The sequence below is a fragment of the Tenebrio molitor genome, chromosome 9, assembly GCF_963966145.1.
Source record: "Tenebrio molitor chromosome 9, icTenMoli1.1, whole genome shotgun sequence".
NCBI classification, from domain to species: Eukaryota; Metazoa; Arthropoda; class Insecta; order Coleoptera; family Tenebrionidae; genus Tenebrio; species Tenebrio molitor.
Window position 1 is genome coordinate 306,806 of NC_091054.1, and position 9,761 is coordinate 316,566.

General features: G+C 42.5%; 1 protein-coding gene across 3 annotated transcripts in view; it reads right to left on the minus strand.

Annotated features, from left to right (window-relative positions):
• Window positions 1–2,724: 2,724 nt before the first annotated feature.
• Window positions 2,725–9,761, minus strand: part of Ubr3 (Ubr3 ubiquitin ligase) — a 50,841-nt gene continuing 43,804 nt past the window's right edge. The window contains exons 9-21 of one of the 3 annotated variants that reach the window (XM_069059378.1): window positions 9,478–9,659; window positions 9,285–9,424; window positions 8,855–9,164; window positions 8,557–8,797; window positions 7,524–8,505; window positions 7,210–7,466; window positions 7,018–7,157; window positions 6,490–6,652; window positions 6,199–6,433; window positions 5,920–6,138; window positions 5,264–5,868; window positions 4,933–5,207; window positions 2,725–3,557 (exon numbers count right to left, since the gene is read on the minus strand). In XM_069059378.1, coding sequence (XP_068915479.1) covers window positions 3,440–3,557; window positions 4,933–5,207; window positions 5,264–5,868; window positions 5,920–6,138; window positions 6,199–6,433; window positions 6,490–6,652; window positions 7,018–7,157; window positions 7,210–7,466; window positions 7,524–8,505; window positions 8,557–8,797; window positions 8,855–9,164; window positions 9,285–9,424; window positions 9,478–9,659 — 3,867 coding nt within the window. In that variant the 3' untranslated portion in view covers window positions 2,725–3,439. Of the gene's footprint in view, window positions 3,558–4,932; window positions 5,208–5,263; window positions 5,869–5,919; window positions 6,139–6,198; window positions 6,434–6,489; window positions 6,653–7,017; window positions 7,158–7,209; window positions 7,467–7,523; window positions 8,798–8,854; window positions 9,165–9,284; window positions 9,425–9,477; window positions 9,660–9,761 lie in introns of all 3 variants that reach the window. The other 2 variants (XM_069059379.1, XM_069059377.1) reach the window with 2 other exon arrangements.

Here is a 9,761-nt window from a genome sequence, read left to right on the forward strand (position 1 = left end):
CATTGCGTATTTTTAAACGTTATTCGATTTAGGTTTCTCCAAAAAAGAAGACGAGTCAATAACTCACTTATTTTAATTATTTATACACCAAATTAAATGGTTGTAAATAGGCTACAAAAGGGCCTAAGAAATTCACGTATAGCTCCAAGGGCTTCAAGGCTAAACGGTCAAAATATTTTTTTTCAAATGCGAATACATTAGTTATTTGTATGGCGCGTTCAAATGAATTCCTGGGCTGGGAAGGCGTTGGAAACCGTCAATTGTTGTGCTTTTTTAAAGTGTAGATTAATTGGAGCATGTTGACAGCTAACCTAAAATTTAGAGCCAAAAATCTTTCTTTTTTTCTTTGTTTGCAATGTTTTACATTAAAAATAGAATAACTTAACGATTCCTATTCTCGAAGCAAATATCTAAGGGTACCCTTTGCTAAAAACAAACATGTTCAGTTATGTCCCGATTAAACATAAACAAATGTCATTCGTCTCAAACGGCGGGAAATTCAGACTTTACACTGTTTTAAACGGTTTAATTTTTCCGGGGCGTACTTAGCCCAGGATTTCATTTGATCGCGCGATATATTAAGGCTGAGAAATCGTACTCTGACGAATCGAGAGAAATTGTCGCTGAGGCCGTTTAGCAGCCATGGTGTACACAACATTTTGTGTGCAACCGAAAATTTCTAATTATAAAATGAACATGTAACATTTCCTTCACTGTCAATAAAAATAAAGTCGGCTTACATGTCGCCATGTTGCTATAGAAACGTTATAAATAAAACAATTCATTTTGAAAAAAATTGTAGAAATGTCTGAAGAAAATTACGATGCTTCAGTTCCGTGTACCTACTCATCCAGAGTTACAAAATATTATAAATAAGTAGTGCAGTGTCGAATTTGAAACCTGAAAATTGAAACGGCAATTTGAAAAACGTTAGAGTGACTTTATAGAGTCTGGTGTAACAAGAATGTGAAAACGGTGGGCAAGTTTTCCCGCCGAAGCCACACCATCGAGGAGACGCCAACCGACGCCTACAAAAGATCAACACCCAGCCAGCATTTACAAGAAGTTTTGCTTCCGCATCAAAGACTCAACTTCTCTAACCTCTCTCCTAGATACACTTTGTTTACTTTTTGTGACTTGTATTTAGTTAGTTAATTTGCTAAAAATAAACAGCGATTATATTGATCCCCACATCCTTACTTTTACGGCCGTCGTCAAGGCAACGCCCGCGAAACTGAATTTCGCGGCCTGTTCTGCGTACGCGAAGTGCTCATTTCGCGTACGGTTACACACAAAAATTCTAATAGAGATTTTTATTCTGAAAACAACAATGTATCACAAGTATACACTTACATACCAAAAATACATACAAACAAAAAAAAATAAAAAACCCTACTATTGTCTACAGCGAGTTATTGAAATCCGTTAAGAAAATTTAAACGGTGATAGAACTCATCAAAACAAATTACCTACTTTTCTATTTACCAATTTTTCGAAAACTCAAATTTATACTCAAACTTATTTTCACCGTATTCCGTGTCATCGAGTCGTTTATGAATGGGACGGTGAAAGAACAACGGCTTCGTACGAAAACAGTTAACGTAAAAAAAATTAATAGGGCAAAAACCCAGGCGGATAGGTCTTGCAAAAACTTACTGACACAATTTCGTCACGTCCTTCACCTGCATGCGGTCGTGTTTAAAATTTATTAGAAAGTGAATTTCCCATAATTATCGTTAAAAATGGTGCAGCACACTAATCCAGAGTTAACAGACATGGTGCTCATCTACGGGAAAGTTTTCTCAAATGCTGAGACAACCAGACGTTTGCACATGAACATGTAGGTACCCAGTCGCTAAATTCCCTGTGCACGTACTTTTGTGAATACTGTCCAGGGTTTAAGGGACTATGATACTTTAGTCCTGTCAACAGTGTCAACCGAAATCGAGGCGGTTCCAGATTTCGCCGTGTCTTGGACTTGGAGCCTGAAATTCCGCAAGCTGTTGAGGAAGAACCGAATGTTAGTTGGCGACGACTTGCATTACGAATGGACGTTTCCAGTTTTACAATTTGGACAACGCTGCACGAACAGGGATTACATCGCATCATTTTCAACGTGTCCAACGCTTAAATCGCTTCTTGAATAGGTCGTAATTGACCAGTTTTATGGCCAGCTCGTTCACCGGACTTAAACCCTTGTGATTTTTTTTATGGGGCCATTTAAAACAGATTGTGTATGAGACTCGAGTTAACACCGGTGCTGAGGCGATTCGACAATATTCTGACATATTTAGTGATGAGAACTCAAGCTTCTGTGTCCCGAAGGGCACCCAAGGGCGTGCGTTTAATTTAAAGGTTAGCGCCCTTGATCAAGTGTGTTGCGTAACTTCAATGTCACTCTCACTTACTACGAATAAGGAATTAGTTTTTGCTTGACTATGTAAGTTTTTATCTTCTTTCGCTTTTAATGTACGCGCGGAGACATTCGCGGGTACTTACTTAGCAAAAATAATGTAAGGAGTCCCGCGACAAAAAATTTTTAATGGCAACATTATTGTAACTATCTTTTTATTTAATATTAATAGCGAAAGCGGTTTTTCAATCGGACTATTTTGGAAATTATTTTAATACTAGGTACTTTTTATCTAGTTTTAAATAAGGTTCTACCAAGGATGGGACTGAAGGATTCTGTGCGGACCTGACCAGGGCACAAATACGAAATCGTACAATGTACAACGTTATTTATTCATCTTTACAGCGACTCTCAAAAAAAAAAATTAGTTACGGGCGGCCTAGTTGAAATTGCGTCGCCTTACATTCAAGAAATTACCAAGTATTTTTTTTATTATTTTTACAATAAATAACTAACGCGTTTATGAACAAATTCACAATGTGTATGAAGACACTGACATGGACGTATTGAAATCAGCCCACATCATATTTTAACCTACAAATTAAGTGATTATCACAAGCCATTACAGTACCTCCACACTAAATATTCAATTGTATTCGTGTGTGAACAATACTATTATAAAGAATATATACAATTTATACGTAGTTGTAGTTATTGTTGCTCTTATGACCTGCAAATTCTATTGAAACTTTCCCGTTATAAACGCCTCTCAAAATAATTACTCAAATCCTTACTCGTAATATTTAAAACCTACCAGAACAGAAAAATAAAAATTAAAAAAAGTTCTATGTAAAACGATAATTCCGTTATATGCTAGCATAATTTGAATATATTTTAGGCCCTGTGTTAGTTTTGTATAGTCAACCTATAATAGACTAGAATAAAGTAAAAACACCACGAAACTATACATAGACTGATGAAAATAACATTTTAAAAAGAGAGAGTAGTATCTGCAAGATTTTATCACAATTCATAATAGAATAAAACGTTTAAAAAATATACATTACAGATACGCTGCAGCGAGAATTACATAGCGTTCGAGTGTTGCATCCAAGACTTGTCAATGTAATCGAAGCGATGCGCCAACCACATGTATTGAAGCAATTGATATCTGGCTTTGTTCAAGTACAACGGTTTACCGCGCCTGAAAAAAATAAAACAAACAATTAAAAAAAAAAGACAGTCCTATTGTCATATTCTTAACTCGGTAGCGACACAAGGATGCAATATTTAATAACACATTTTGCAATAAGTGAATACATCGTTTAGCTTGGAACTTTAAAATAGTCTTGGATATGAGGCAAACTTCTACCGTCCGTCATGATAAAAACAATTAGAACACAATATTTTTAGGTTAAGGGTGACCGATACCAGAGTTGACTGGACTGTATTTTTTTAATAAAATAACTCAGTTAATAAGCAATCATTCGTCAAGCATTATACATCAAATTAAAGTTTTTTTTTAATTTTCCAGACCGCTGCGTTGTCCTTTTTTATAAGAGAAAAAGATTGTGTCATGATATGAAAAAAACCTAACGTGCGCCGCTTTAATTCCGTTTTTTATTATCTAAATTTAAATATTATGCTTCCAGATTTTGTAGAATGAATCTAAACAAGTTTACTGAAACCGCTGCGGTGTAAAATTGTGGATGAAACATTTTTTTTTATATTGAGCTTAACGTAAAAGTTAAATTTTTCGTCTTCCAGGCGAACATCTCGTTAGAAACCTTTGTAATTCTATAGAATATATTTACCTTTACCTACTACATACATTAAATAATAATTTAAAAAAACGAAAAAAAAAAAAAACTTTAGTACATACAGCGTGATCAACCTGTTGGCAATGAAGCAATTGAAAAGTACTGGTGTTTTTTGACTCGTAATTGGCACTGGCCGGATTTTTTTAATTTGAAACGATTTTAAAAACATTTTTGGTTATGCCGGTTATCTTAATGCTACTTACGAGTATTACAAAAATGAATCTTTGATGGCAAATTTAAAATTTTCCAAATATCATTGTTACCAACCGATTCAGTCATTCTTGATCACACCGTATATACTCAATTGTGTATTACTGGCTGCGTTGTAAAGATGGCAAAACTGAAATACTTCACCAGAATCGGTCACTACATTTTGCAACCATTCTTGTTATTGTATTTTTTATATTTAACTGTTGCGCAGAGGGTTTCATTTCCACTTATGAATTTTAACTCACCACATATTATTTTACTTCAGTAATATAGAAATCATCGTCATTTAACATTTTGCAATTTACACAAAGGAAAAAGATTTCCATGACCTACTATGCAAAACTCAAACTTACAGTGACGCTTGCTGAACAATTTGACGTTTGAACGAAGTAAAAGTAACTAAAAGAGGAAAAGTTCCTAAACTCTGCGATTCTTTTTGACGCTAAAACTCAACCCAAAATTTGCGATTTGAACGCGATACTTTTCCTGCGGAAATACGTCCAAGTGTCGCTACTTCGCATAGATTAATAGCAATAAACCAGCCCTCACTTTATATCCCTATCTTCTTCCTCGTACTGATCTAAATAGAGCGACCCCCAAAGACAAGCCTTATGTCGCCGTATCAAAATGACGTAGGTCGACGTGACAATCAGAAAGACTCCCGTCCCGGCTCCGCACTCAGCCGCGTGCGCCACCGCCTCGCAAACGTTCTGTTGTTTACAACAGCCCTGCTTGAAGCAAACCAGTGTCGCGCAGATGAGACAAACCGCGGAGTCCGTGGGCACCGACTGGCAGACAGCGCAGGGTTTATCGTGGTAATACTGCTGAAATCAATCGATCCGTTTGTAATAAATGCGATCGGCGAACCGTCGTAGCTTACTGTAAAGATGTCGTCGTAGAGATTGGGCAGCGTGATCAGTTGCGGTGGCTGCCACGTGATGTGCTGATCCACGAGGAACGACCTGGCCGCTATCTGGCTCTTAGCCACGAAGACGGCGTACTGGTTGCACCAGGATTCCGGCGAGGCCGAGTACATTTGCGTCTCCGTCGGCCAGTTCAGCGCGGCGGCTGCGTTGAAACACTCCCAGTCGATCTGTTCGGTCACCAGCTCCAAGTAGTGCACCAGACAGACGAACTCCGTCTCGGAGGTCCGGATTTCGGGCAGAGGTTGCTGATAGATGTGGTATTTCAGCAGAGCTGCTATGCGGAGGTAGGGTAGACACAGTTTTTGCACCTGCAACTCTAAGGCAACCATATTGACTTGCGGATTCTCGCTGCACTCGACGTCGTCTTCCATGTAGAGGGCCGTGTGGCCCAGGCACCTGTTGATCAGCGCCAAGGCGTCCGTCAGGGTGCAGATCTTTCCTTCGTTGGCACCGGCCGCAGCCTTCACTCTCTCGGCGCCGGTCAGACCGCAAGAAATTTGGGAGACCACTTGATAATACAAGAGGTTGTAGACCATCTTTACCAACGTCACGAAATAACCTAGACCCGCAAGATCAGACAAAATTGCTAGATTAGGATGATGGCACCTACTCTGATCCAGATGAAGCGGCAACAACAGTATAAATTGTAACAGGAGCGCTAACGGATCTTTTAGGAGTAACGGCACTTCGTTTTCGATGGGGGCCAGAACGGTGTCGCTCGGCGGCTTCGGAGGGATCCCGCAGAGCTGCTGGAAGGTCATCCAGGCGGGCCACATGGCCAAGACGCGAGCCACGCGGGCGTGCACAGAGAGCACGTGAAGTAAAGGAACTAAAAAGCATTTAAAAAAATATATAAAACCCGACGAAATTTCCGAAATCATCTACCCACCTATACAATTTCGTTTATGGAAAAATCTATATGTGAGGTCAGTCGAATTGACAAGAGTCCCTCCTTTTTGACTCAATTCAGTTTCTAGATTCGTCCTGGCTATTGACGTCACGAATAGGAACAGACTTTGAGGTATAGGTCTGTCACTTCTCGACCTTAACATAGCCTTCAACTGTGTACAACTAGTCATGACTTCCATCACCTTCCCTATAGCCTCTGCCATTCTGGAGTTGCTCTACAATTCAAAACGTCAACGATAGAGTCATCGCAGTGGTGAAAGTGGCGACTTACGGGTTTCTGATCGTTCTCTCTGAGGAAGTCGCTCAGTTCGTCCAACAACTGTAACATGCTAGAAGGATTGGACCTCACCACTTGTGCGCAGTCGCCTAACTGTGGAGCTAGAGGCAATACAGCGTTCGCCATTTGTCTACAAAGCGGACAGAGATATTCGATCCTGTAGAATAAAAACGCATTAGATTTTAACACACTAGTGTGATGTGGTAATACAACATAATCAAGTAGATCTAAATGTCCAGAAGGTGATGAAAAGTGAAAATAAACTCGTAGGAACAAAATTCATAATAGCGTTATGTAATGTTTTTAGGAAAATCGCTCGGACAGGTGGATTTTATTTCAGCAAATAAAAAAATCAAGTACAATAAGCAACATCCTGATGCCATCTTAATTATCAAGCGACTTGTACGACTTGTACGACTCTATCTACGACTCCACTTTTGCTTTTCACGACCGAATACCATCACCTCACCGGTGGAATTCACCCAAACAGCGGGTGAATTTCACCGTAATCCACCGACTTACTTATTAGAAGACACTTGCCGTTGCTGCATCCTCAGCGAGTGCAAATATGAATTTAAGCAATCCAAGTGGAGGTGATGACCGCAGGTTTGGACGTGGACGCCTCCGTCCCAACCGACGTTCACCGACAAATACCAGGACTTCTGCGAATTAATCATCGTCACATCGGCAGGCGCTCACGACGGTAATACTCACGGGATCGAAATGTCTGTTCAGTTCTTCTATCCTCTTGTCAAACTCCGCGGTGAGGGTGTCGTCCCTGCGGAGCGCCGCCCTTTCGGCGTCTGAAGTCGGCAGTTTGGGGGGACCGTGCCGGCGCTTGTTGCCTATCACGCTGGTGGCCTGGATCCACACCACCAACCCCATCGGCTTATCTTCGGTACTGGGAGTTGCCTGGTTGCAGATGACGCAGTCGTACTCTTGCTTGCTGACGAAGCCGTCCTCGTCGTCATCTGCGGTGAAGAAAAATTACGACAATCGAATCAGTCGTTTACGCTTCGTTTACACACCCAAAAGATGCTCGTCCGACTCCATGGCTTTCTCCATGAACTGCCTCTGTCTCGAGGCGAACTCCTCCATCAACTTCTGCTGCCTCTCCTTGGCCCTCCTCCTTCTCTCCTCCCTTTCTCTGTTCTCCCTCTGCTTTCTCGCCTCGTCGCGTTCCTCCTGACTGGGCCACAGTCTCAACCTCGCCTCGTTTATGAAATTCTTGCAGTTCTCGTCCAGTCTCGAGATCTTGCGCAACAACTTTCCGATGAAGAACGGACCGTCCCCGATCGAACTGTTCCACTCCGTCTCTTCTTCGTCCTCCTCTTCCGGCTTGTAACTGTCGGCGACTCCCGACAGCTGACAGTGCAACTTCAACAGCAACGATATTATGCTCTCGTTCAGCTCCACGGTGGGCGGACTCGAGCCGACGCCCTCCAGTGTGGGCCTCCTCCTGTACGACCTCTGATGGGTGAACGTCGACGTCGACGGTACCAGTTCGGTGCTGGAGGCGTTGTTTTCGATCCAGGGCCACGCTACCTCGTTCCCGGCCGTGATAGCCGGCAGCTGGATCATCGTCGTCAAGGCGGGGTGCTCGGGGGTCGACGTTCTGGGCACCGCCACCGTCATCCTATCCACTTCCATGGACGTCGAGGGGGGCAGAGCTAGCATCTCGGTGTTCGGTTCGAAATCGGGAGAGTTCTGCTCTTGCGGCACGAACAACATCAAGTCGGTGCCGGGCTGGTTCCACCCTTCAGAATCTTGCAACATAAGGATGTTGGTGGCGCCGTCCGGATTGACATCTGTCATCTCGGTCTCCACTTCCGAGTTCTCCCACTCGATGTCGCTGTCGGAGTTGTACGTCATTGGAGTCACCTCCGGAGGCGGCGTCAGCACTATCTTGTGGATTGAAGTGGTCAGATTTTCGAAGAGACAGTCAGAGAGGTACCACTTGTCGAAGTTCATGTCGTTCACTTGTTTGATGCATTGGTAAGGTCGCGGCTCCTGAATGGACAATATTTTAAGACGTCGAAGTACCATTATTTTGAGACTCACCTGGAACTCCCTGCGCTCGCTGATGGTGACAGCTTGATCCAACAGGAACACGATGAGTGCCATCACGTCCTCGGGGATCTGCCCCCGTGCGGCCTTCTCCAAGATGACCAGAGCGGCACCGAGGAAAGCCCTAGATTTGAGAATCACTCTGGGGTCGGTGTAAGCAGCAGCGCACTCCGTCGGTTCCCTGAACGGAAGCCAAGGACTGATGCCGCTCGTCAATTTGTTGGCGTCCTTGACGCTGCAACGCACAAACAATTACTCTCACTTTCTCCTTTATTTTTTTTCAGTTTCTTACTATTCGGTATATCGATCCATGGAAGTGTGAAAATCTCTGCGATGTACGGCTCTGAGGAGGACGTGGATCGGGTCGTAAAGGTTCTCCCAAACGTGGGGTTTGGCTGTGTACATTCCCTGCTGCAAATTTCCGTTGGTCTCGAGAACTGGAGGTCTATAGTCGGCCAGTTCTGCCAACAGAGCTTCGAAGTCGCGGGTCTGGGAAGTACCGCAACGTTCGGGCATCAACTCCATGAGCTGGGAGTGGGTCTTGTCGCCCATACAGAGAAGCGTCACCATCTCGAGACGGTTCAATTCCGTTTCGGACAGACCTGCACGAAAGGAGTCAAAAGTTATTCTGCAGTATTATACACAATTCTCATAATAAAAACCATGTTTGATATATTTTTTATTTCATTTGGTACCTACAAAAAAATATATAACACGCTCACCGATATTAGTCCTCACACTCACTAGAGTGGCCAAAAACGTCAGAAAACTTTCTAACATTCGCGTGTTGTGTTCCGGTTTCAAATATGGATTTTGAGGCGGTCTATCCGGCGCCAAACTCAAAAACTCCGTCACATGAAACCTGGAAAATTGAAAATTAATGACCTCGTCTAGATTGAGAGCAAGAAAACGTACGAATTTATAATCAGAGTTACAAATTCATTGGGACACGTCCTGGAACATGCTATTTGGAGCAGGTACAAGTCGGCGTCCACCATCGAATTGCAAAAATTGCACTGGATGTACGTCATGGCCTGACCTTTGATTTGCAGTCCGTTTCGTACCCACAGCTCGTTCAGGATTTCGTAGAACGCCACCTGAAATTTGAAGACAACGCCAATGCAACAAAAGCTAAACAATCTTTTTTTTTAAATTTGTTGGAAGTAATGGCGTCGCATGAATATGTCTCATGGATGATC